General features: G+C 37.3%; 1 protein-coding gene across 1 annotated transcript; it reads left to right on the plus strand.

The window, feature by feature from the left end:
- The first annotated feature begins 21,711 nt into the window (after positions 1 to 21,711).
- Positions 21,712 to 27,219, plus strand: nptx1l (neuronal pentraxin 1 like). Its single transcript, XM_055185269.2, has 5 exons — positions 21,712 to 22,247; positions 22,893 to 23,100; positions 25,041 to 25,285; positions 25,528 to 25,707; positions 26,406 to 27,219. Exons 1-5 carry the CDS (start codon positions 21,798 to 21,800, stop codon positions 26,625 to 26,627), a joined length of 1,305 nt encoding a protein of 434 aa, XP_055041244.1. The 5' UTR covers positions 21,712 to 21,797; the 3' UTR covers positions 26,628 to 27,219.
- Positions 27,220 to 27,676: the final 457 nt, after the last annotated feature.

The following is a 27,676-nucleotide window of genomic DNA, read 5'->3' on the forward strand; positions in this document are numbered from 1 at the left end:
CCTCTGTTAAGTCACAACTTATGTGTGAACTTCATCAACAGATGGAGAATGTATGGCTCATTAGCTGAATGGAGCTGAACACCTGAAAGGTGATGAAGTTCCTCAGATCGAGTAATCGAAAGACGAGCTGTAGATGACAGGTGGAGCTCTTCAAATGTATTTATTTTTGCTGCTTATTTCGAGTTTTTGAAAGCCACGTGACTACATGGACACCTGGATTACTCTCATGTCTGTGATTATAGAGACAGTAAATGCTTAGCTCACTAGTTTTCAGAGTCATTTCAGCATACTTCCTTCACCCTTACATCCCTCACTCTCCATAATTATGTCTGAAGGGAGCACTCAAGTCTCATGCCTGAACTGCTTCATTACGGACACCAGGCCAATCCCGTACACCCATTTTCACATCAGTGAGATGTTACGTAAACTTGTCACATGGAACAACCAACTGATTAATACAGTACTTTTATCATGAACTGGCAACACATATAATGAAGCCAGAAAATACTGATTCAACCTTATGAAATGTAAATTAAACACACTGTTTAAAATGTATTGCTGCCTTAAATTTTTAAATAAATTAAAAGTTTAATCAATTAGAATTTTCAATTTGCTATTATTTATCTTGACTATATTATAAAATTGTGTTGACTTATTTCAACTATATTTTATAAGTTATAACAACTCATCTCAAGTTGATTCAACTTAAAAATGTAAGGCAGCAAATCTTTTTTTACAATGCACTTTTTAGACCTTTTTTAAGCAAGTCTGAAACATAGATGTCATTCATGGTAGAAAGATCACATTGATTTTTGAGGCGGCCCGCATTTTATCTATCTGACTTTTCTGCTGAACTGTGGAGATGCCGAACCACACCGTAATTGAGAAAGTCAATACACTTTTTATGACGGCTCTATAAAAATTTAACATAGAAACATCAAACTTCACAAGCTGTCTCTAGAAAAATCTTTGATGGGATTTCTTTATGACGCCTCTTATGTCATCCCACTGCAATGGTGCTAAAATATTTTTACTGAGAAAACTACACTGTAAAAATGCAGCATTTTTGTCAAATAAACATATTTTTATGTTACTTTAACTTAAAAAATTAAGTTCAACTTTACTAGCAATTTCATGTTGTTTTTTAAGTTATGTCAACTTATCACAGGTCAAAACTGTTTAATTGACTGCATTTTGTTACAATGTAATGTAATGAAACATCACAATGTACATATTTAATGGCCTTACTATTAACTCTTTCTCTGCCATTGATAAGTTATCTTGTCAATTAAGAGAAAACATTTGCTTAAAAAACGTGTTCCTGATGAACTTTTATGTTAATCTGCAATACTGTGATTACCCATTTTATGAATAAACTAAAGGTAAAACTTTATTTACTAATGTCAAACTCTGTGCATGTTTTGATAATCGTTGCGAATCTGATCTCTAACAAAATTCGTTCACAAAAATGCAATTATTTCAGCTTTTTGCAAAAAAATACCATATTTAAGAGTTTATAAGCAGAGAAAAAAAATAGATAGGATGAAACTTTCCGTTTTGTTTGTTTGTTTGAGAGCAGAGGGTCTGTTCTTTCATTTGATATATTTGTATGTTTTTATAGAAGAACATTTTCCTGAAAGGCATTTGGTGAAACTTTGCAAATCACAAAAAATGCTGGCGGGCAACTTTTTAAAAAATGACTGGCGGGGAATGAGTTAAATGTGCTCTAAGCGAATTCACGCGTTTTAGACGTTAAAACATTTTTTGTTCCATACAGTAAACATCTCCTCACTATCTGCTTGCTGCCTGTCCGCTGATTAAACTGTAAAAAAACGTGATCTCTGTAGACAGCATAGGCTCCACAAACTGCAATAAAAACAAAGTGGCCAAACCACCAGAAACCACCAGAAACGATAGCAAAGTGTTCCAGCCAATAAACGACAAGAAGGATTTGGGGGTGGGGGTTGGGCGCGTTCATGAAAGCACGAAGGGGAGGGGGAGGAGTTAGCTACGCTCCGTTTGTTTGAAAACAGTTCAAACATCAACAAAAAGTAACATCACACAGATTCGCGTTGAGTGCCTTTAAATGTTATTAGCTGAATACCAGCAGTTTTTTTCCGTTGAAAATCAAACACCATCTTATTTGTTTTTAAGACATTCAGGTTAAGATTATGGGCATAACTCCATTCAATCAATGTAGACACCTCCCTTCTATTGTCTGATTCATTATATTCTGTTATTAAACAGATCAATGTTGTATCATCTGCAAACCTGAACATTTTTCACAGATTCACCGAGTGAAACACAATTATAAGTGTATATTGAGTACAATAATGGACACCCTTGAGGAGCTCCCACACTGATTGTCTGAGGACTCGTTGACTATGTAGTGAGTCAGGTTTTGCATACATTTTTGTGATTTGTATGTGTGAAATTTCTCTCATGCACATCATATGTTCAGCCTTACAGCAGGATATGAAAGTAAACATTTTGCAGATGCAAATGCTTCCTGTTATCGTCAATCCTTCCACACTAATAGCAACTCAGTTGTCTTAGAAGTTATATTGACATAAGATTGATGCTGACTAGTATCTGAGACACAGTCCTATCCATAGACTGTATAAAATACGAACCCATAGGTTTGTAAATAGCATTATTGAAGCCAATAGTTGGCGGAGCCTGCTGTCGCCATCATATACGGAAAACAAAAAATGTGTAAAGAGGCGGGACGTGGGTGAAGCCGAGGTGGCTGGTTACTGAAACCACATCTGCCTAGCTCGACGGTAGTGACAGCAGTGGAAGTTCACCTGTCACTCAAGTGGCCACGCCCCTTAATTATGCAGAACTTTAAGGCTTAATACATACAGTTGGCATTTAGTCATAGTTGGGGTTGTGGCGAGGGTGGAGTCAGTGTGGGGGAAAAGCTGCGAACATTGGCTCGCGTCATTATGTAGCGATTGGCCTATAAAGTGAGCCTTCAGCTGATAACGCTAATGTGAATGAGCCCCTTATGAAAAACAACTATAGGAATCTTTTAGTATTTGGGGACAAAATATTATAGGAAAACTATAGTATTTTGGGACATACTATAGAAGTACTATAGAGGTATTACTTCAATTCATAATTTGTTAGTTTATTAGGGGTACAGAAAACGACACAGCAACTATTCGGCATGATTATCCAGTGTATTTCAATTGGCGCCAATGCAATGTTTTCCCTCATGTGCTAAATTCACATCACGTTACGGGCCGTTCCCAGACCAACCATCTGTATGTATATAATGTAAACGGATAAAAAAATCTAATAACCCTCACAGTTTAGCTTATATAGACCAAAATCACTTTTTGTACCAGGCTGTAAACACATTTATTTTAACATGGAGGTCTTAACTTATCGGCTATGTTTATGCAACCGGCCCCATGCAGGACATTTCCAGACGCACATCTGTAAGTAAATCTCAATCCTGAAACTTTGCTGTGTGAACCCAGTCATTGTCATTGTGCAGAGGATCAAGCTTAAAATGAAATTACAATTAAAATGTGATTAGGAGTTCTAGAACAATTTAAACTCACGAAAGTTGAGCAATAAGCTTGGTCAAGCCAACTTAATTAGCATTTAATCATATATAATTACATTTTCAATGATATAGAAACTATTCATCGGAGTGATACAGTTGTGCGTTCGCATAAATATTACACTGAATTTGTATGATGAATAAAACATACAATACACAATGATGTGATCATTCAATCCTATTTTTTTATATAATACATTGAATACTTCAAATAAATATTGCTCTGCTTTATGTAATCTGTCAAGCAAAAGCTAAAGCTAAAGTTAAAGGCATGCATGGTGTTATTGTTTAGCAGCATGCTGTCCCTTTTGAAGAACATCATAAATCAAGAGCTTTAATACTGAGAATATTAAACTTTTAACAGATGTCATAATTCAAGTCCTCGAGCTCATACCATATGTAAATAGCATTACAGCCTAACACAGTCATTACTAGCAAACATAATTACCAGAGATGAATTGTCTTGTTTTTTTAGTTAGTCTCCATCTGTGTCAGAACGGAAATTGCGAGCGCATTCGCTATTGCATATTACCAAAACAAAAAGTCTAGAAATGACTCCAATAGTTTAGTGAGATCAGTTTGACAATTTATCACCACAATATTGTTTTAAAGAAACCTGTTTAAAGCCAAACTCTTAAACAAGGTTATGCTTATAAGCAAAACCTCACATGGCGCGTGTGTGCAGTGAAGGGTAATGATGGACTCGTCTTCTTTTCTCTTTGGGGAGTGTAAGCTTTTATCCGAACCAGCTAACATTCGTGCATTCGTTCAGCCATACATTTTATGTGTACATACGTGTACCCTTGGATCAACCCTATGTCCTTTGCGCTGCTGACGTAATGCTTGAAAACATGAGCTACAGAAATGCTTGAGTGCACCACTAAACACTTTCATTCAACGTGACTGTTTCTGCTGGAAGATGCTGAACTGTCATCATAAAGCCCATAGATGTGCAATGCTGCTTCAGCAAGACTTTCTATCATCATATTTTCTTTTATTCGCAGTACACCCGAGCACAGAGCGATCAATTTATGGCTTAAAGTTAAAGATTTTACTAATAAAGTTCTCATAGATACATAGAGACACATACTGTAGATATATTTCTTATGCTTTAATACATTTTAGCACACACACTCACATCCAGTCCCTGAACACTTGATGCATATTGCACACCAAACTGAAAGGTACTTTTTGTCAAAGCTTTATATTTTGATTGGTAGGCTTTACACAACTCTCTGGTGTGTAATGGTTAGTGAACTGAAGGCAAGTTGTAAGGCAAATGCAGAGCTTTATTTACACATAAACAAACATTGAAACATGGACATCAACTTGGCATTGCATGGTAACATGGACTCACCATAAGTAAGTAACAAAACAACATCAAAACTAGACAATTAAACATGAAGGCTATCCACCTTTTTCCTGGGGGTGCTGCTGTAACATCGATTATGGGGGTGTTACAACCGTGTTGTAATTCTTGTTTTCTGTTCAGAAACCTGATTGATTCACGCCAGCTGATTGCTCTGACTTTTCGGTTGGACATCCTGCCATCTATCGCCCTTAAAAGGACTTCCTGTTCACGTCCTCGGGAGCAAGCTGGGGTGGTTTCCCAAAAGCATAGTTGCTAACCTGTTAGGAACTTAGTTGGTTGGCAATGGGAAATTGCATTGCAACCAACAAAGTTGCTAACTTAGTTAGCAACGATGCTTTTGGGAAATGCACCCCAGGGTAGCTCTCTGCTGTTTTGGATTTGTTTTCCACGTTGTTGTTCTTAATAGACTTTGATTTGTAAATCCTGTTATTAGACCCTTGCCTGATTATTGACCGTGCGATCGCTTAACCCTTCTGATATGTTAGCCTCATTTATTGTACATATTGTAAATAATTGGGAAGTAGGGAGTTTGAAGCCACCAATCACTTATCCCTGTTTAAACACAGTTTTTTTTTGTTAAGGAGTTAGGGAAGGAGAGTATTTTTGTTTGAATATTTAACCCTAGGTAAGTTAGGCTGATGAACTTTAGTGTTTAGTTATTTTTAATTATTTGTTCTTTTGGCATTTGTCAACTCCTGAAGATTTCCCTTTATTTTTCTTAAACTCTTATTTTTACCAATTCTACTGTGCTTCGCCTTTTACCCCTAGACGGGGCGTAACAGGGGGACTGTTGGGGGGGGATTGTTTAGTGATTTATCTTTGTTGAGTTCTAATAAAGTTAGCTTTATACGGGAATCTATTACAAATCATTCTGAAACGGATGAGCAACACAGGATGCTTGTGGCTGCAATTACAACCCGCACTTACAACCACTTACATCAAGCATGTGTCTTAAAGAAGAGCAGGATACTCTCAGAAAATAAGGTACAAAAGCTGTCACTGGGGCATACTGCTAGACTTAACTGTAATTTGTACAGTTACTTACCACAAAATGCCCAGTAAAATACCATCATTTTCTTTTCCAGCTCATTACTGTAATATGCATTGCATTATGGGTATTAACATTTAATTTACAGTGATTTACTGTATTTTTTATTTGCGGTAGATTGCTGTAAAACAATAGCAGTAGTGCTACTGTAGTTGAATAAAACATTGTTAAAGAAGCATATAAAATAAAATATCTCTATGAAATGAAATACATTTTATTTGTTATGCTTTTAGCAGTGATGCAAATTTCAAAATGTGAATTGTTTTTCAGCAGTGTAAATAATTTATTGAGAATTGTAGATAGAAACAAGAAAGGGATTATGGATAAATGCTTGACCGTCAAATATGAACTCTGACCTAAAGACTTCAAAACACTAGTGGCACCAAGATTTCGCTCCACGGAGTGTTTCTTGCAGAATTTAAATGAAAATAAGCTGCTTTGCTTTTCGTATTAGGAAACAATCTCGAAAAGCTTGTGCGCCAACGTGAATGTGATCAATGTGACGGATGATAAAGTGACAAAGTTTTTCAACCTTCATAATATATTTTCAAAACCCTTGTGATGGTACATCGACTTAAAATAGCTTGAATGACATGTCATTCATAGCCTGACGGGGTCTGTATCGCTTTTAGTCGTACTTTTAAACTTGGGGTTTTGGGTAGTAACCCAAGCACAAAAACTACAAAATATAAAAAGGCCACTTGGGTAGTGTAGCGAGTAACTTTTATCAAGTGACGCTGTGGCACCGTGGTAGTGTTTGATTCCCCTTTAAGGCAATATATCTTTTAAAACTAGGTTACAGTAAGGGTATTATACTGTAAAATGGAACTGCGGTAAGGGCATCATACTGTAAAAAACATGTACAGTTATGGTACTGTAATGGGGCAGTTACCGCATATTTACAATAAAAAGTCTAAGAGTGTATCTTTTCAAAAAGTACACCTTTGTACCTAATTGGTACGTAATAGGACCTTTTAAAAGGGTACCGTCCCAGTGACAGCTATTGTAAAAAATTGAGAGTGTACACATAGACCTAAACATTTTTTTTGGTTAAAAATAAAAGGCATGACCCAAACAAAAAACAAACAGGCCGGTGGGGCAAGCTTTTAGTCTGGGATTGCAATTAAACTTACATTTAATTCATACATTGACAAGATAAAATCTTCTTAAAGAAAACACTTTTTTTGTATTTCTAAATGTATTTTTCTGCATATTTTTATATAAAATAATTTGGTGGGTCCTGAGACAAATTATACCAATTGGGCCGTGGAATGGGGTGGAGTTAATATTGGGGTTGGAAAATTTCCCTTATTTTCAAATCCCAATGTTGATAGGTATGTGTTTAAGTGTCCAGTTCTTTGCCAGAAAAGTTGACTTGTTCACATGTATGCATTTGGCTGATGCTTTTGTCCTAAGTAACTTGTATTGCATTACAAGGCATTGAACCCAATACCTTTTGCACTTCTAATGCAATGCTTTACCAATTGAGCTATGGGAATTGTTGACCAGACTCTTTGGCGATGGCCTAACTATGGTGTGTGAGCCAAAGGTTTTATTTATTTATTTCTGATCACTAAAAACAAAATTAGTTTGATATCAATCTTTCGATTACATTTTGAAGTGTGAAATGCCTCATCAGTACAGCCAGACACGAAACATATATAAGAGAGAAGAAAAACAAATAATGAAAGAAGAGAATGAGTTAAACTCCGCTATGATGATATATGATCTTTATTTTGGAGGCCTAAGAAAATAATAAAGTTATAAAACATTCGTAGCTAAAAACACATTTATCCTTAAACCCTAAAGGGAAATATATGAAAACGAGAAGCGCTCTGATGGTGTGTGACCGTAAGCGATTAAGTCTGGCATTAATGAGCTGTACTCTGGTGTAGATATACTGTAGTGAGCTGGTATTTGAATCTCTCCTGCACAGAGACTCTCCAGTTGGCATGACGACCTCTGACTGAGAGCATCTATCCTGCGGGACCATCCCGCCTCTTACGCCCATGAGGGGATCTTTAATTGGCTATTTCTCTATGATGTAGTCATAAAATTCATTACTGTGAGCGTAAGCGCTGATGTGACAGCGCCCGGATGCTTTCTGTGGCTTCATTACATTTTGAAAGAGCAAGATATTCATGCTACTAATAGTGTAGGAGTTGAAAAATATCACGTACATGGCTTACATTTTAAGGAATCTGCATGAAAGATTCATTGTCAAGGATTGCCTGACATTTGATTAAAGATTTTGTATTTGCATTACATTTTTTAAATACCTGATATGTGTTTTCTATCTACACATTACTTTTATCTTGAGCGCACAAGGCTGGCAGACATAGCAGTACATATTGTTAGGTATGTGTTAAAAATCTTAATTGGTTAGTGAGAAAACATGCAGAGGCGTTGAAATACCCAGTTTAAAACCAATTAGTAGAAATATTTTGACCAATGGCTCTCTTTAAACATTACAAACATTGATTTCCCCAAGAAAGCACTTTCATGAAGACAAATCATTATAGCACACTGAGGTTCTTTGATGGTTTGTGGTTATATTAGTGCATTGTAAAAACTGGCCATGGACAGTAAATAAATGATGCTATCAACCACAGCTGCTGGAAAAAAACATCCGGAACAGATAACTTAATTCATCCGGTTTAATTAGCCATGTAGATAATTAACCAGGCTCAGATAGACTCTGCAGAGTATTTTAACATTATTTATGCTAGTTTTGTGGGGAAAGCTATGCAATTTAGTGTAGTGGAGTTAAATTATGGCATTAAATATGTGTTCAATAGAGCAGAGAGCAATACACTTGTATTAGTCGATGAAAACATCAAATTAGCCAAAAAGATATTTAACAAATATGAAAGAGGAAGGCTATGAATAGGGGTGGGTGGTACCACCAAAAATCCATTTCGCGTCATTTTCTTTCATGGTAACAGTTTATTTCACGGTATATATGTTTTTTAGTTTATATTGGGTTTGGAATATAAATATATAATATATTTGCCACTCACTATAACTTTTAGCTAAATGCTCACAACAGTTTTAAAATATGGGCAAGTTACAGTTAGTGTTAGACTGAAAATGCCCAGAAGATAATAACAGATTAAGGGCCCTATCATACACCCGGCGCAATGCAACGCAAGTGTCTTTTGCTAGTTGTAGCCCGGCGCAATTAACATTTTCACATTTAGCGCCACGTTGTTTAAATAGCAAATGCCCATTTTTGCGCCCATGGGCATTCTGGGTTGAAAACGAGGTGTGTTCAGGCGCATTGTTGGCGGGTTGCTTTTTCAAAGCAACTGAAACAGACTACGCCATTGACCAACAAAAACCTGTCAATGGTGCAATATTGTTTTTGTTATTTAATGAGTGCATTAGTAATATGCACCTATAAACGGGACAGCAACTTGCGCTTGCTTATCACATGAATACGTAGCAGCACATAAACGTTTTTAAATATGAAAAATTAAAGGATTAAAATGTAAAAGATTATTATTGAGTCTCTTGGACATAAATGAAAACTGATTCACTGCTTCATCTGTAGCCTGGTAAGTAATTAAATGTTTTGCTTTAAACAAATGCAAATATTTCATATATTTTTAAATGTTTTTTTATGCTACCCCACAGATTTATTGTATATGATGACACTGTACCTGTGGATATGACGAGATGAAAACCATTTTTATGTAATGCTTTCAAAGCACTACCGGCGCTGTCCGAGTGCTGAAATGGCTCTCTAAACGTTTGTAAATCTCCTGTTTGTTACAAATAAAGTATTTTTAGAGTACAAACCTTTTCTTGCATATTTGTATTTTTTTTAAATAACATTATAAAACGGTTAGTTCCAATCCTTGATTCTGATTGGTCAATAGGTGTGCTTTATTCACAATAAAACACTGCTATGACCGCTTCACACAACGGTTCTATTTAATATCACTGCGCCCTTAGCAACACCCTTAGCAACACATAAACATATAATGAGACAAAGTCTGAGAGCAGTTTGTTGTTTTTATTTGAGCTTCCATGTTGTTGTTTGCATTCAGGGACTATTTTTTCTAGCGGAAGGAATGCTTTTATTGATTTAACTTCATGAAAGTTGCACTAATATTTTTTTTACTTTAATATTGTGTGGTAACCGTTTTATAAAAGCAATAAGGTACTCGAGGCAAGTGCTGTATCGTGAATAAGCAACGGCCGAAGGGGTTGCAGGCACTCCGCTTCGCGTCGTGCCTAACAACGCCCTTCAGCCGCTACTTATTCACGACACAGCACAGCCTCTCGTACCTTATTGCTTAATTAATAATATAGGCTATCCATTCATTTACAGCAATTAAATTTATCGTCGTTAAATTAGCAAAAGTGGAATCGGACACGCCCGTTTAGACCGTGCGCTTTAGACAATGCACTTAGATCGTTAAAATAGGGCCCTGAGTCTTGATAGACAGAATCTTGTTTTTAATCTTGTTATTAATTTTATAGACTATTAAAGCTATAGTAAGCACACTATTCACTGATCTATATAAATGACTGGATTGCGCATGACGTCACAATTTTGAAGTCACTGCGCCGACATGTTGGTATGCGCAAACATTCTATTAAATGAATAGGACGTTATCGGATTTGAATGATAAAACACTAGTCTCGCGTAGCCAGACCTTCAATACTGAAGGTCTGGTATTTTTTGCTGCTTTTTCTGGACAAAGCCCGCCCACGAGCTGTTTGACCGACATGTCAAACAACCAATCACAGTTTGTTTCGTCTAGCGTCACGTTTCGGACTCCCCACAATAATGAGCCGGCTGACAACAAGTCAATTATTGAAGTAACCAGCCGCAACCGAATAGCATCTAAATAAACAACATTACTCACCATAGAACAACGTTGTGCACTTCATCAACAGACACACCAATGTGACGCTCCCGTTAAACATCTGTTTGAAGCATTACTCTCCACTTTTTAACACATACAAGCAATTCAGGAGAACTGAACTTTTTGACTCCACTAACTGCCTCAAGCAAAACTCTTGGACGTCTTTTAGAGAGTCTATGCTGCGAACTTTGCATATTTTTGAGAATCCAATGTTTAGCTGTTCATGATAACCGGTCATTATTATCCACGTGAACACGACTGATTCTCTTTCTCAATGGAACGTCAGAGCTTTGTTTTCCAGGGACTGAAACTAATCGCAATACTCGCCTCTCCTGGAAATCCGGTTAATTTCAACCAATCAAAGACGACTTTCTCAAAGGGTTTCCAGAAAAGTGTACGAAAAACATCAGACGTTTTGCCAATAGTCTGTGGGCGTGACGTCTGAGGCTGAGACTAATAAAACACTACTTTACCAGTCTCCTCTGTTATATCTGAAGTCTCCCTATAATATAAAAACATCACCCAATTTCGATGCCGCTGTGCTTATAAAAAGCAATAAAATATAAGTTTTCTTTACAGTACTTTACAAGATACTTCAACTTGTTCTTCTGAAATAATGCTGACCGTATACCTTAATGTTAAAAAACTTTATTTACTGTACACATCTTTATTTACACATCTGTGTCATTAACAGAATGCAGCAGACACACTCACCTTAAGGTTTTCTATAAATCCCTTATCCTGCCCGATTAAAACATAAACTTTGCAAATAACATCAGAGTTAACAATTAATATACATTCACATATCCTAAAACGTAATCTTGTGTGACCGATACACTGTAAAGCGGGTGAAGTTACATCATTTACATCAACAAGTCAATGACGCCCTTAGCCGGTTGGGAATACGAAGATGGCGGCTCGAACTCTGCGCTGGCTTTACCTCTTGCTGATACGTTAAGCATTCTATGCGCAATCCAGTCATTTATATAGAGTGATTGTATTTTGTATTATGCATACAGTATATAATAGGCAGTATATAAAATGAACAGGTTTAAATATATGCACAAACCTAAAGGCAGGATTAATGCCTGCATTGAAAAATAATTATTCTGACCCTAATTAAATGTAACATAATTGGCCAATTTAATTCATTACATGGTAATGACACATCGTAAGCGTCAAACACGTTTGTTTCCTAATTTTTATGTAAACCCTGTGTACGCAAAAGACTGGAAAACAGACCAATCTCAACATAAAACCAACTGTGACGTTACAGTCAAGATGTACGCCCCAACATTAAATTATTTACAAAGTTGTTAAAATGCTAAAAACTAAGTTACTGCCGAGTTAGCGTTATATGCTAGTTAATGCTATATGCTAACATTTAGTCTGAAGTTCTACTAAATGTAACGTTACAGTTACATTTTCCAAGTCACAAACTTACTACTCAGAAATGTCCATTAACGAAAGAGGGTGACTTATTTATAATTAGTATGTTGTTATATTATTTAATGCTTACCATTCTGGAGAGGAGTAGAACATTTGCTTAGAATGAGAACAGTCTCATTGACTTAACAGTTATTTAGTGTTGTTTTGATCAGAAAGTATTACACTGAAAGTTTGGTTCGAAAGCATTTACATTGGAAATGTTTATACCATAATCAGCTGTTTCAATTCAAAGTGGTAGTTATGGTTAGCTTGCTAATATATGCTGTTTCTGTAGTATAATAACTTTATATTTCTAAATTTAAATAGAACTAACATGATTACATAATAGTAGCATTGGTGAATTTAACTCATTTTTACTCGGATCAACACGATTAAATGTTGCTAAGATACCTTAAAACAATTGAGTGAGTTCAACTAAATACATATATCTAAATTTAGATAAATTAATTGCGTGCAACCACTTACCTTAAAAAATTTGGCAAGTGTGTATTGTTTTAAGTTCTTGAGGGTCTTTACTTTCTATTAGACATTAACTGTTGCGTCTCTTTCTTGAATTCTGATCAAAGACAGACAAGAAAGTTTGTACTATGAGCAAATGGTGCGTCAAACTACATTGCTCTAGCAGTGCACGTGTCATTGATATAAACGCGAGTTTTGTCTTGCTTAAAGGTAAAAAAAACTTTACAACTATTAGCATTATGTGCGAGAACTGCTTTCTTTATTTGGTTATGCAGTTTCTTGCGCGCTTCGAGAGACATCACGTGTGAAACCTGACGAGAGAAACCATGTTTCTCTGTCACACCCAGTTCTAACATGCGTGACTTGTGGGTGCCGAGATAGCCACGCACACTTATTTACATTTTGGTAACAAAATATACTGTCATAGAGACAGAGCACAGCGCGTCATTACCTGAAAACCACGCCCACCGGGGGGGGGCAATCCATTCGTCTCCATTGACTTACCTCCCAAGGCTCCCTCCTTGTCATTTCTGGCTTATAACAAAAAAAACAACATAATAATGCCTAAAAGCTGCTGTGTGACAAGGTGTACAGCTAACAAACCAAAAAACCCAGAAATAAGTATTTATAAACTGTCGACCCCAAAAAACGAGCGTTTAAAGACACAAAAGTTGAAACAGGCAACTTTTCATAGTACTCCTATTAGTAGAACTGCGCCCACTAGAGGGAAACGTAGTCGGTGATCCACTTTATCTCCTTAAAGGCTGAGTTTTACGGCTCGACAGCTTATAAAAACTTATTTATTGGTTTTTTGGCTTGTTAGCTGTACACCTTGTCACAGAACAGCTTTTAGGCATTATTCTGTTTTTTGTTGTGAGCCAGAAATTACAAGGAGGCGGCCTCTCGCAATACAAAGTCAATAAAGACTGTTGGATTGTCCCCCCCCCCCCCCCCGGGGGGGGTGGTTTTCAAATTTGCAACTGCGCTCTGTCTCTATACCACCCAGCCTTAGTTATGAACATAACTTGAATGTTAAAAATCTCTATATTTTTTATTGTTGTCTACATAAAATCATCCTACATAATGTAAAGAATATTCTGTGAAAATATAATCTTGATATCTTTATAATCAATGAATGAAATCAAGCTTTCATCAAACTTTTCCTTCAGGGAGATCATGTTATCAAAAGTTTTCTGACTCAACACGAAGTGACAAATAATAAACGTTGCCTGTGGACCTACAGTAAAACATAACTTATATAGGCCACTGAGATATCTGCCAGCCAAGATATACACATCTCCTATTTATTAATACTGGGCACTAACCTCTCATAACCCTCAGAGCTGCAGAAGCCTTTCAGTGAAAAACTGCTGTTAGACAAAGTGCCATAACACAGCTTCAAAAGATACAGCCATGGCGCTTTTCCTAATGTGAGGTAAGGTGAGACGCACCATGTGAAATTACAGTCATAGATCTCTGTCATTACTCGCTGTGTTTCTGCTGTTAAGGGGGATGCATTATTTAGTGGCAGACCACAACAGGTGTAAGTCTGTTTTGTAACGAAGCTCTGGAGTATTTACTTGTTTGTTTGTGTGTGTGTGTCTACGTATGTGTGAAAGAGAGATTGCGAACTAGAACGGTTTCTTTGCTGCACACCTTAATGAGACGAAGCGTTTGAATAGCTCATCTTGGGAGCTGTGAATTGTACATTAGATTTGCTTTTCCAGTAAGATAATGTCTGGGGTTTCTGAATGGATGTGTGCACGCCCCGCCACATTAGCGCTGGTGTTTTACAGCTTACTTTCAAAGCTGCTATCTAATAGCCATGATAAAAAGCTTTGTCTTCCACAGAAAGGATTTAAATTGTAATTTTACATTGGGACGGTTATTTACTCTCATAGGCCACGTTTACACTATATTAAACATTTTTTCACAGACATTCATACACAAATAAGATCTTGTGAGATTATAAGCGACTTATGAACAATAACTTTGTAGCCTAACTCACCAACTATTGTAACTGTTCATCAGGTCTACACAAATCGCAATAGTTGTAGTAGTAGTAGTAGTAAAAGAAGAAGAAGAAGAAGTAGTAGTAGTAGTAGTAGTACAAGTAGTAGTAGTAGTAGTAGAAGAAGTAGTAGTAGTAGTAGTAGTAGTAGAAGAAGAAGGCAGAAGAAATAGTAGTAGTAGTAGTAGTAGTAGTAGTAGTAGTAGTAGTAGTAGTAGTTATAGTAGTAGTAAAAGTAGCAGAAGCAGCAGGAGCAGTAGTAGTAAAAGTAGCAGCAGTAGTAGAAGTAGTAGTTGATGCAATAGTAGTAGTAGTAGAAGACGAAGAAGAAGAAGAAGAAGAAGAAGAAGAAGAAGTAGTTGTAGTAGTAGTAGTAGTAGCTATAGTAGTAGTAGAAGTAATTGTAGCAGTTGTAGTAGTAGTAGTTATAGTAGTAGTAGTAGAATTAGCTGCTGCAGCAGCAGCAGCAGTAGTAGTAGTAGTAGTAGTAGTAGTAGTAGTAGTAGAAGTAGCATTAGTATCAGTACAAGAAGTAGTAGTAGCAGTTGATGTAATAGTAGTATAAGTAGTAGCAGCAGCAGCAGTAGTAGTAGAAGTAGCCATAGCATAAGTAGTAGTAGTAGTAGTAGTAGTAGAATTAGTTTAGTAGTAGTAGTAGTTGTAGTTGTAGTAGTAGTAGAAGTAGCCATAGCATAAGTAGCAGCAGTAGTAGTAGTAGTAGTATTAGTAGTAGTAGTAGTAGAGTAGTAGTAGTAGTAGTAGAGTAGTAGTAGTAGTAGTAGTAGTGGTGGTGGTAGTAGTAGTAGTAGTAGAATTAGTAGTAGGTCGAAGAAGAAGAAGTACTAGAAGTTGGAGTGGTAGTATTAGAGGTAGAAGTAGTAGTAGAGGTAGAAGTAGTAGTAGTAGTAGTAGAGTAGAAGTAGTAGTAGTAGTAGTAGTAGTAGTAGAGTAGAAGTAGTAGTAGTAGTAGTAGTAGAATTAGTGTAGTAGTAGTAGTAGTAGTAGTAGTAGTAGTAGTAGTTAGGGGTGTCAACAATAATCGATTCGGCGATGCATCGACTAAAGTTGATTAAAGTTCCGGGTGCATAACAACAACAATCAAGATGGCTGAGGTGGAGAGAGATGACCGCGATAGATGGGTAAATAAAAACGCACCATTTTCCATAGAAAGCGGACATATGGGCACATTTCGGATTCTATGAAGTTAATGGGAAACTAGACAAGACTTATGCTGTGTGTAAAATTCTCATCTCAGGTATATAATTGTCATTGTCTTAAAGCTGCTAAGCTTCCGTTTTTGTTGAGAATAGTTGCACTTGACTTTACTACTTGATGAAAATTTAGCCTCGTGTACAGTAGAATCGTTATTAAATCGAATTGTGATGGCAGTGCCAATGCACACCCCTAGTAGTAGTAGTAGTTGTAGAGGTGGTGTAGTAGAAGCAGTAGTAGCAGAAGCAGCAGCAGCAGCAGCAGCAGTAGTAGTAGTAGACAGCCGTCAATCTGAGTGGGCCAGTGCCACCCTGGTCCTTATGAGTACTACTACTACTTTGCCACTGAGTAGTAGTAGTAGTAGTAGTAGTAGTAGTAGTAGTAGTAGTAGTAGTAGTCTTTCTGTGTTTTAATACAATTTGCTTAGATACATAATGCATGTCGGACAAATCAGGCATTTCAATCTGGCCTATTAGCTCCACTTCATGCTAATGGGAGCGAAGCAGTGGAGTTCATATCACTTTCTCAGTTACTGGAGTGGACATAAGAATGAAACTATAGTAATTATGTATTACGAGGAATACATTTTAATTTTATATTATTTATTCCTTAAACTAGAAGACCTCAATGATGTATGCGGCTGACAAATGCAAACCCCAAAGGATGCAGCCATCGAAATGAGACACAGCTAAAGTCTGAGCTGTATGTTTGTTTATAAGGTCTGAGTCCCAGCAAGCCATTTTGTGTTTAAAAGTCATCTAATGGCCATCCAAAGATAGCCCAGACGTCTAGGCTAAAACGAGGCCAAATTTCTCAGTGAAAATTTAATACCATAGCCCAAAAAAGAAATGAAATAAGAGAAATAAATAAATGAAACCAAACCCCTTGTAATCACTGTTGACTTTGCTTACATAGTGAAATATCATACATCACGCAAAGACACTGCTCATGTTAAATTCTGAAGGCATACTTAACGTCCTTAATAGTGTTTGCTTTCTTTTTTGTGTTTTAAATGGTTTTTAAGTCATCATCTGACATGTTTTCAATTTTATATAATTGAACACATCACACTGTTATGGGGGATCTGTAGCCTCCTCATAAACTCATGTGCCCACCGTGCAATATTTCCGTAGAGTCACAAGCTGGGTTTTATTGCATTGGTCATCCATGTGGCATTACCAAAATATATTCTTGGTAGATTCAAGAATTCGCCAGAGGTATTTGACAATCAATAGTGTCAGCTGTGTGGGCTGTGTTGTGTGTAGGAAGCAGATTTATGAATCACCTTTGGATTTTGCTTCACTTTTGGACATGTTACTGCTACACTATATAACCAAGTCATTTATATCATTCAAAATCTCCTCTGCAAATTCTGTGCTTGTGTGTTTTTCTTAACATTGCCTACACAATATTGAAGGACAAACATGTGAAAGAAACTTACACAATTATAACAAAACATTAATTGGGATTTGTCTGTCAATAGCCTTACTGACACTTACTGTATAATTGAAGCTAAAAGAAATTATAACTGCTGTAACTGTGACTGTCATAAGGTGCAAGAAAATAATCATTAGACACATGGTGTGCAATCGCCCACAATGCTCTCCTCGGCACAGCTATTGCACAACATGATTGTTGTTACATCATTAAAACAATATCTATTCTTTAAAAGCTTGTATTTGGAGAGGAAGAGAGTTAAAGATAATGGCAGCTCAAGTATTTTAAAATGAGTGTCAGACAAAGTTTACAGCTCTATTATTTTAGGTGAATTTTAACCAGTTAGTTTAAACTTACTTTTGTTTAATCTGCTGTGAGCTTTTATCCAGTCAGGGGAGGGGAATAGGGGTTAAAGGGAGCTGGATCAGTATGAGTAAAACCCTTTGTTTTATATAAAGGGTTTACTATTCCTGTTTACTATTCACAGGCTCAACCTATCCAATAAGAAAATGTTGAGCACAAACTGCAGTAATCTTTTTCTCTTTGTTCATAATATAGTTTATATTATAAAACAACACAATCTAAGACTAGTATTTTTTGTTTATTTAGACTAGTCTTGTTTCCAAGTACAAATTGGGCGTCACGATTGTGAAATTTGGCTGACGGTTAATTAATTGCTTAATAAATTGTGACGATTATGATGATTAATTGCCTGTTTAGGACTTTGACGGTTATGACGATTAATTGTCTGTTTTATTGCTTTGACATTTAAATCTCATACATTTTTTTGTTCATGAAATAATTTTCACACATTGTTGTGATTATTTAAATTAAATCTTAATACAAAATATTAATAAATATTAATACACATAACACATATTTAAAAGTCATTATTTAATAAATATATCTTTAAAAAACTGAAAATTCTTCATAAGAAATAAACACAGTAAAGTATCTGAAAAATAACTGAAAATAAAAATGCAATCAAAATAATCTGACTATACCAGAACAGGCCTTAAAGGGATAGTTCACCCAAAAATGAAAATGATGTCATAAATGACTCACCCTCATGTAGTTCCAAACTTGTAAGACCTCCGTTCATCTTCAGAACACAGTTTGAGATGTTTTATATTTAGTCCGAGAGCTTTCTGACCCTCCATTGAAAATCTATGTATGGTTTATTGTCCATGTCCAAAAAAGGTAATAAAAACATCATCAAAGCAGTCCATGTGACATCAGTGGGTCAGTTAGAATGTGTTGAAGCATCAAAAATACATTTTGGTCCAAAAATAACAAATTCCGGGTTGTGAACCACATGCACGAGACTGCTGTGACGCTGCTGACGTGTTATCTGGTGCGCCCCACCTATTTGGAATAGCTGTTTTGGAAATGTATGTTTTACAAAAAAATATACAACTTAAAGGAAAACACCACCGTTTTTCAATATTTAACTATGTTCTTACATCAATGAATTAATACATACATATCTTTTTTCAATGCATGCACTTAATCTTTGTACAGCACGTCATGTTAGCATTTAGCCTAGCCCCGTTCATTCCTTAGGATCCAAACAGGAAAGAAAATAATTTTGTGGTGGCACAAAATAAAACGTGGCGTTTTTACAACGGAACCAGCCGGGGCGATCGGGTCAACGGAACCAGCCGGGGCGATCGGGTCAACGGAACCACCCGGGCCGATCAGGTCAAGGGAACCAGCCGGGCCGACCAATTTTTTCATTTTTAGTTCAGTGAGTCAAATGAGTCATCTGTTTTGTCCGAATCACCTGATTCTTTGGAATCACCTGACCCAAATGAGTCATTCGAATCTTTTGAACTTTTGGAATTTTCTGTGTTTACTTTGGCTTTGTGGTCTGCTTGGTCCGTTTTTTGTTCTGCTTCACAGGAAGTTACTCAAACTGATTTTTAGACCTGTTTTGGAATTTCCTGAACTTCCTGTGTCCTGTAATTGAGCTGATATGGTCACGCCCAAGCTCCATAGACTCTCTGCCCTTGCCAGAATGGCTTTCCATGACACTAAACTTTCCACCTTGCCTAAAAGTGTTGAAGTTGAACTCTCTGCCCTGTCTAGAATGGCAGACACTAAACTCTCTGACTGGCCCAAGATGGCCGTGTCGGAACTCCCTGAACTCTCTGCCTGGCCAAAGTTAGCTAAATTTAAGTTAACTAGTTCCTCTGTTTTGTCTGTCCTGAGTGTTATTTCCCTGGCTTCGCCAGCCTCTCTCTCCTGTCCCTATTTACAGGCCCAGAGCACCTCCAACACCCCCATGGGTTGCGGTTCCGACCAACTTGCTGATTCCATCTGCAGCTGCGCCCTGGTCTCTAGTTACATCTCCAGCTCTGCTCTGGTCTCTGGCTCTACCTGCGGCACCACCCTGGTCTCCAGCTCAGCTCTGGTCTCTGGTTCTACCTTCGGCTCCACCCTGGCCGTCTGCTCTGCCGGCGCCGCCCTGGCTTCCTGCTCTACCTGCATCGCCCTGGCTACCTGCTCTGCTGACTTCACTTGATCCTCCACCACATGAACTTTACCAACCCTCCCACTCCTGTTGCACCTGGACTATTTCATTGCGGCTCAGGGAGCGTATGGAAGCCGCTCTTGGGGGGGGGGGGTTCTGTCATGATTTTGTCTGTGTTTTGCCCTGTGTTTCTGTGTTGCTGTTTTCCCAATTCTTGATTGATTGCGCCACCCACTTGTTAGTTGCCATGGACACTCATTACACTCATTAATTCCCTCTCGTGTGTTGTCATAGTTACTCATTGTCTCTGCTTTGTGATTGGTTCCTGTCTGTTATATCTACACTGTTTGTTCACTTCCCTGTTGCTAGTCGTTGTTTAATGTTGTTCCTAGTTAGCTCAGTGTTCTGCCTTGTTCTGTCTGCCCGTCTGTTTATGTTAAATATTAATAAATACTTCAAACTGCACTTGGATCCTCACTCGCCTCTGCCTCATCACAACAGTTATGTTATGTTGGTTTTTCATTTTATAGAAAAATAAAAAAGTCTACAATAAAAACCAATAAAATATTTATTGCAAAAGTATAGATACCCGTATAATTTACCTATTAAATTATCCCTTTTTATTGTTTTCCATATGTTTATTATGGTGTTTTGTAATAGATTTTATGTTCTTTGAGAATGTGTATTATATTATTTTGTGTCATTTTAGTTGTCCTGTTGTTTCAGCTTTGTGTTGTTAACATTATACATGCTTTAATACTTATTTATTCGTCAGTGCTCATGAAATTGCCAATTTTGTAGCCTTCATATGATTTTGTGTTTTACCACCTGTTTTATTATACAGTATTGCTGTCGGTAGGCCTATAGTTACAGAGCTTTTGGACATCATACTACAGTATAAGAACTATAAGGCTTACAGCATGTTGGTGAATTACATCTGGTCATTGAAATGCACTTTGGTGCCCTCAGTGCAACACTAAAGGCAATCCCAGCCGATATTTCATAAGCCTGGTCATTGACAGAGCATTGAGTGTTGCTCCTGGAAATGATCTCTAGGATTTGTTATCTGCAGTAACACGCCTCTAACTATTCAATAACTCAACCACTGGAATTGATGTTACAGTTAGTAATGATATGGGTGAGTCTCAGGGGATCACATGATCAATAATTATACTGATGCTGCATTTATGCTTTCATTACTAATTGAGTTGTTCCGTTCATGATTGTTTTGGACATCCATTTACTGAAGTGAACATATCTGACAGGAAATGACAGTAGGAAAGAACATCTGCCCTCAATAATTTATGTCACGCAAGGTTACCAAATCAATACATTTTACAGACAGTTATTTTGTTGAATAGGTTAATTGCTAAGAGTTAATGTGTTAAACAGATTATAATATGAAATTATATTGCATTAAAAAACTCTTTTGATATGCCCATAGTCCTGTTTTTTTCACCCAAAGTCTGAACAATTACGCAATAAAGATTTACGTGGAACATTTTTAACTTTTTAAAATTGCTTGTGTGCTTTGTATTATAAAACATCTCGATGTATTTGTGTTTTTGGTTGAACATTTTTCATATGCAAAGCTGAAAGTCTGCTAATGATTGTGTGAGGAAAAAAAGACTAATTAACTTTTGAAAAGCTGAAAGTTGAGGGTGGGGGTGTGCAAATTGGGGGCAAACCCAGTTTCATTTAATGACACGATGATGATTTTTTTATCTCCGGTAGTATCCAGGGGCGGGAGATAATGATCTCAGCACCGCAGACCGCGCGCGCTATATAAAGCCCGAGCGCAACCCAACCGGATTACAAGAAGCACGAGCTGTCCAGAGACAGAGTGGTGCTGAAATACACGCGTTATCCTTTCAGCACGACACACATGCACACCATGGAGGCCGGAGCGAGAGGAATGCACTGGAAACTTTTAATACTTTCTTGTCTCTTGGCGGACGGGATGAGCCAGGACTTCGGACAGACCCAGTTTATTTGCACGTCCGTGCCCAAGGATATGGACATATGCGCCGCCACACTGCAGAACAGCGTGCCCGGTGAGGATCTGAAGAGCACGGTAATGCAGCTGCGAGAAACCGTACTGCAACAGAAAGAAACGATCATGAACCAAAAAGAAACCATTAGAGAACTGACTTCCAAGTTGACGCGATGCGAGAGTCAGAGCGCCTCCGAGCCCGGTGACGCCCGGGTCGGGGGACGACGAAAAGAACCGGGCGCTAAGAACACGATGGGGGATGTATCGAGGGGTCCGACGGATACGCTGGCTCAACTCTCTCAGACTTTACAATCCCTCAAGCAGAGACTGGAAAACCTGGAGGTACGTTCTGCTCGGGATCGAATGCGTAATTGAGAACACTTTATGGAAAGATGGGGTTGTTTGCTAAATGGATTCTGAGTTTTAAAACTCATGAACTGACGCTCTGTTGTTTCCATAATATATCATTCATAAACTGTGATACAAAAAATGGTGCATCTTTAGTTAAAATGAGATGATGGCTACTATAGCAATGTACTAAACGTACTAACGCTCTTAATCTTAATGACAACTCCATAGATTTCATGATGTACAGATTCGCGCTACTGTAAATCTCACACCATATTGATCACTCCTATTTACTTTTAACGTAGACTATTTTTTAAAAAACGAAACTAACACTATCTCTTATGTAAAACATGTTTATGTTAATTTAGTAATATAAATTAACAGTTACATTTTTTTACAATTTCCAATAACGCACTAATGTTATCCAAAGATGAGAGGAAAACTGAAAATATTAAATTTTGTTTAACTCAGTATTTGGTTTTAATCATTCATTCACGTGAAGCATATATATATATATATATTTACAGCGTTACTGTACTCTTTGTGGCATTAAAGTAAATCATTAGCATTTTTAAACAATTAACATTTCTTTTTGATAACTATGCAAACACTATATTTGTTCACGCTTGTCTTTTATAGCAATTTAGCCGGAATAACAACTCAGTCCAGGCGAACAGCTTAAAAGATCTTCTGCAGACCAAAATTGACGACTTGGAGAAGCAGGTGCTGTCCCGAGTGAACGGGCTAGAGGAAGGAAAGCCGGGGCTGCGCAACGAGAGCGAGCAGCGCGGGCGCGTCGAATCCACTCTCACCTCACTGCAGCAGAGAATCACTGATCTAGAGAAAGGTACCATTAAGTATTTCTGCCCCAGCTATCAGAAAAACCCCGTGTATATCCTGCTTTCCTGACATTTTTTACCAAAACAGTTTTCTTGAACGAGTTAGTGTGGATAAAGACGCATTGTAGTTTTTCTGGCGTGTCGCAGAAGAGAGTGGGATGGGGTTTACACAGCTGCATTGCTTTGCATATCCAATTCCACCAAACCACTTTTATAGCGTGATTTACGGATACAGAAGTCGGAACCGGGCAGTTTTTGCAAGCTCATGCGTTTTGCGCATTTTTATTCATGCGAATCACGTTTTCTTCAGTCGTTAAAATGTAGGCTACCCGTAGCGCACCACCCTTTGCAGCACAAAGACGCCAACTTTAAAGTAAAAATGTCCTAGTGCTGGTTCTGAACTGTAGGTTGTCAGGTAACATCACTGCGTGTTGTAACATTTAAATTATCAGTTTTTATTCAAGTAAAAAATGAGCAAAGTCATAAATTATTGAATTTTACTGGCAGTTTCCCAGACAGGGATTAGCTTAAACCAGGCCTAGATCTTAGTTTAATTATGAAATATCAAACATAACTTGTGTGCATTTTGAGGCAAAAGAAAGGGCATGCATTTTAAGATATGTCAGTGCGAGTTATTTTCAGTTTGGACAGCTCTTACATTTTTTTTTAGTTTAGGACTAGGCTAATCTCTGTTCGGGAAACCGCCCCTAAGAGATTAAATGGATTTTGCTATAGACCAAAGCTAATAAAAAGTCATAAAATAAATGTCTAATATTCAGGATCTGAAGAACCCAAACTAACTATTTTAAATATGAATATATTGTGGTTTTGGCCATGACCAGGACATTACTTCTGAAGCCAAATAATGCCATTTTTTAAGGTTCCAAAATTTGTTATTTTCAACAAATCATCACAAAATAGCAATCAATGCAGAAGATGTTTGACTTTGTTTGAATGTGCAAATCAATTTGAAAGGAATAGTTTACCCCAAAATGAAAATGTTTGTAACCAAATCGATCAGGGGCCCCGTATTCACTTCCATAGTAGGAAAATAATACAATGGAAGTGAATGGGGCTCATGAACGGTTTGGTTACATACATTCTTCAAAATATCTTCCTCCGTGTTTATCAAAACAAATACATTTATACCGGTTTGTAACAACATGAGGGTGAGTAAATGATGACAGACTTTTGATTTTTGGGTAACCTATCCCTCTAAGATGTACAACTGTTATTTAGCTTACACTAAAACTTAAAAATGAAGGTGCTTGAAAGGTTCTTTACTGCGATGCCATAGCATTTTTTTGCTTTCTCAAAGAAGCATTCAGTCAAAGGTTTTGTAAAGAAATGTTTCTTTCTTACCCTTTCAATAATCTTTAAAAAACATTTTTGCCACCCCTTTTGTGAAAGAAAAAGGTTCTTTGGATGTTAATGGTTCTTTTATACTATCGTGAAGCACCCTTTTTTTGAGATTTTGTCATGATTATTATAATGCTGCTATTTTGGAGCTTGACAGTCAGGCATACACCACATTCACTATACAGTAGAACCATTAAGACAAAAATGGTTATTCTATGGCATTGCGAAGCACTTTTATTTTTATGAGTATAGTGTGTCCATCTCACAACACATCCAAAATGCATCATGCATCAAACACAAGGATAGAAATGACAGGGACGGGGAGGCTCATGGGTGCCATGACACCGCTTATGGTCTTTTCACAGACAAAGGGTCGATGGAATAAAAATATTATATGAACTGTAGTGCTAGAGTATTACAGACTATAAAAATTAATGCTTATTTTTTTTAAATAGATCATTAAGCATGTGTGGGTATAGCTCGATATGTATTAATAATTATTTTAGACTATGACTACAAATAGAGTTTGGCAATTTTGCCATTGCGCATTATACTGCTGTGTCAAAGATATTTTTTCCTGTAACAACAGGTAAACAGGATAACAGACCCTTGGATAAATTTCAGCTGACGTTCCCACTGAGGACCAACTACATGTATGCTAAAGTAAGAAAGAGCCTGCCGGAGATGTACGCCTTCACAGTGTGCATGTGGATCAAATCCAACGCCTCTCCGGGAGTGGGAACGCCTTTCTCTTATGCGGTGCCCGGTCAGGCTAATGAGCTGGTGCTTATCGAATGGGGAAACAACCCGATGGAACTGCTCATCAATGATAAGGTGCTTATTCTTTAGAAGGATTAAACAATATCAAGAAGAAAATCGCATGTGATGTTTTTGGTAGTTTTGTAATAGAAACTTTGCCAAGTTATCATTAATGTTCAATGTATTTTAACTTTAATATTTTTTCCTAATTATCTATTAACAATTATTAACATAAAATCATTATATTTTACTTTTTTTTAGATTTTAATATCAAAATGAAAATCATGTTCAAGTGTCCTTTGTGCTTTTTGATGTAGGTTGCAAAGCTGCCCTTCCTCATCAATGATGGCAAATGGCATCACATTTGTGTTACTTGGACCACACGAGATGGAGTGTGGGAAGCATACCAGGATGGTGTAATGAGGGGAAATGGGGACAGTCTGGCTCCTTACCATCCAATCAAACCCCAAGGGGTCCTAATTCTGGGACAGGAACAGGTATAGATCCTCTGTCCAACAATAATTCACTCATCAAATAGCGACAAGGCAAAATGTGGCATAAAGAATAAAGTATTTCCTTCAAAAGCTACACATATCAACATAAATTGTTGTTATACTTTAACAAATGAAGTTAAATGTTTTCAACTTGTTTATAAGTTATGTCAAAGCTTAAAATAGTAGGATAAATTGACCAATTAAACTTGCATGCAGCAGTTTTTACAGTGTATGTAGGCAGCGTTTTAAAGCATAATAGATGCGATGCAAAGGCTGTTCAGAAATAAAACTTGTTTTGGCAGCATTGCACATATCTTTCATGTAGTCCCAGAAGTCATGGTGTAGGCAGAGATATGATGTGGCAAACAAAGTCTATACTTTTAAATGAATGTTATATAATCTACAATACTAAAGGTGTTGATTAAAAATTGTTTATTTTAAAATTAAGTTGAAGTTTTACCAAACATATCTTTGCTCTTTAGTGTATCGCTTAGATTTTGGAACAGAGCCCAAAATGAACTAAAACCAACAATACGCTTTTAGCACAGATGAGACCTTAAAAAACGAATATATTGTTGGCTATCATGAATCATTTATGGTCAAATTAGCTTTAAAGGTTAACAGGCAGCATTCACAAGGCTTTAAAGTCATTAAGCATTTATTTGATCAGCATCTGAGATAAATCTGTGATCTGTCTGCAGGACACTCTGGGCGGAGGATTTGACGCCACTCAAGCGTTCGTCGGCGACATGGCGAATTTTCACATTTGGGATCGAAAGCTGTCAGTCGGAGAGATTTATAACCTGGCCACCTGCAGCAGCAAAGCACAAGTGGGGAATGTCTTCTCGTGGTTGGAAACCAACATCGAGGTCTTCGGAGGGGCTTCAAAATGGACTTTCGAAGCCTGTCGCCAGCTGAACTGAACATGGAGAAATCTTAAAGCCAGTGAGAGATACGAGTTACCAGGTCTCTGTTATCAAATCATTCACCTTCAAGGGACATTTTCAAACAAGCACAATCACGGACATCAGTATGATCGGGAATTTTCTAGGCATTTCAATAATTCTCGTCTCTTGACATTTCTAAACAATCAGTTTATTTCTGGATTGCTCGTAATTCTTAGCTCGAAGGCGCTGCGTTTTTGCATCCTTCTCTCTCGGGCAAGCGACGCCTTGTCGGAAAACTACTCAACATGATACGGCACACGCATCTTTGCAATCTGGATCATTTGACCCTTCCCCCTCCCTTCTCGCAGGAAGCCATATAGTCTCGCAGTAGATGTCTGAAACCACTTAAGTTACTTCTGGCCCATCAGGATTATTAGATTGATCTACTCACTGCCTGGGATACTCACTGTGAACTACGGATGTAGAATGTAAAACAAGCGAAGACGAGTACAAAACGATGTTTTTGTTCTTTGGTTTCTTTTCTTCTTGTGATTTTATTCTGTCTTATCACCTCCTGCTTGACGCATTTTCGTTGGTGTGTGCGTTTGTGTGTGTGTGTGTGTGTGTGCGTTTGTAAAAAACTAAAAAATTATTGCCAACATATTTCAAGCCTGGGTGCCTTGGGCTGTTGAAAAAGATCAAAACAAGATCGACACATTTGTCATTTTTCTGCTGTGTGCTTCTATTTATCTCTTTCTTTCCTTGTGCAACTACCGATTTGAAGGTTATGTTGGTTACACCTCGCAACAATTCAGCTGGACAATGAGAAGAGTCTCTTATTTTAAAGTACGTCATGGCGTGTTCGTATTTTTCAAGGAATGTTACGTGTACAGAAAACAGCATGACCATCTAAATGCTGCAGCAGCATCGATGAAAATCTGCTTTTATTAGCTCATTTTGGGTTGAGATTTTATACTGTATTGTTATATGCTAAAAGCATGGCAGCACTGAGAGATGAAAAAGGTCTAATTTTTGTAATAAAAATTGTTATATCAAAAAAGCCAGTGTGAAAATGCCTTTTAATG

The sequence above is a fragment of the Misgurnus anguillicaudatus genome, chromosome 19 (genome assembly GCF_027580225.2).
Source record: "Misgurnus anguillicaudatus chromosome 19, ASM2758022v2, whole genome shotgun sequence".
NCBI classification, from domain to species: Eukaryota; Metazoa; Chordata; class Actinopteri; order Cypriniformes; family Cobitidae; genus Misgurnus; species Misgurnus anguillicaudatus.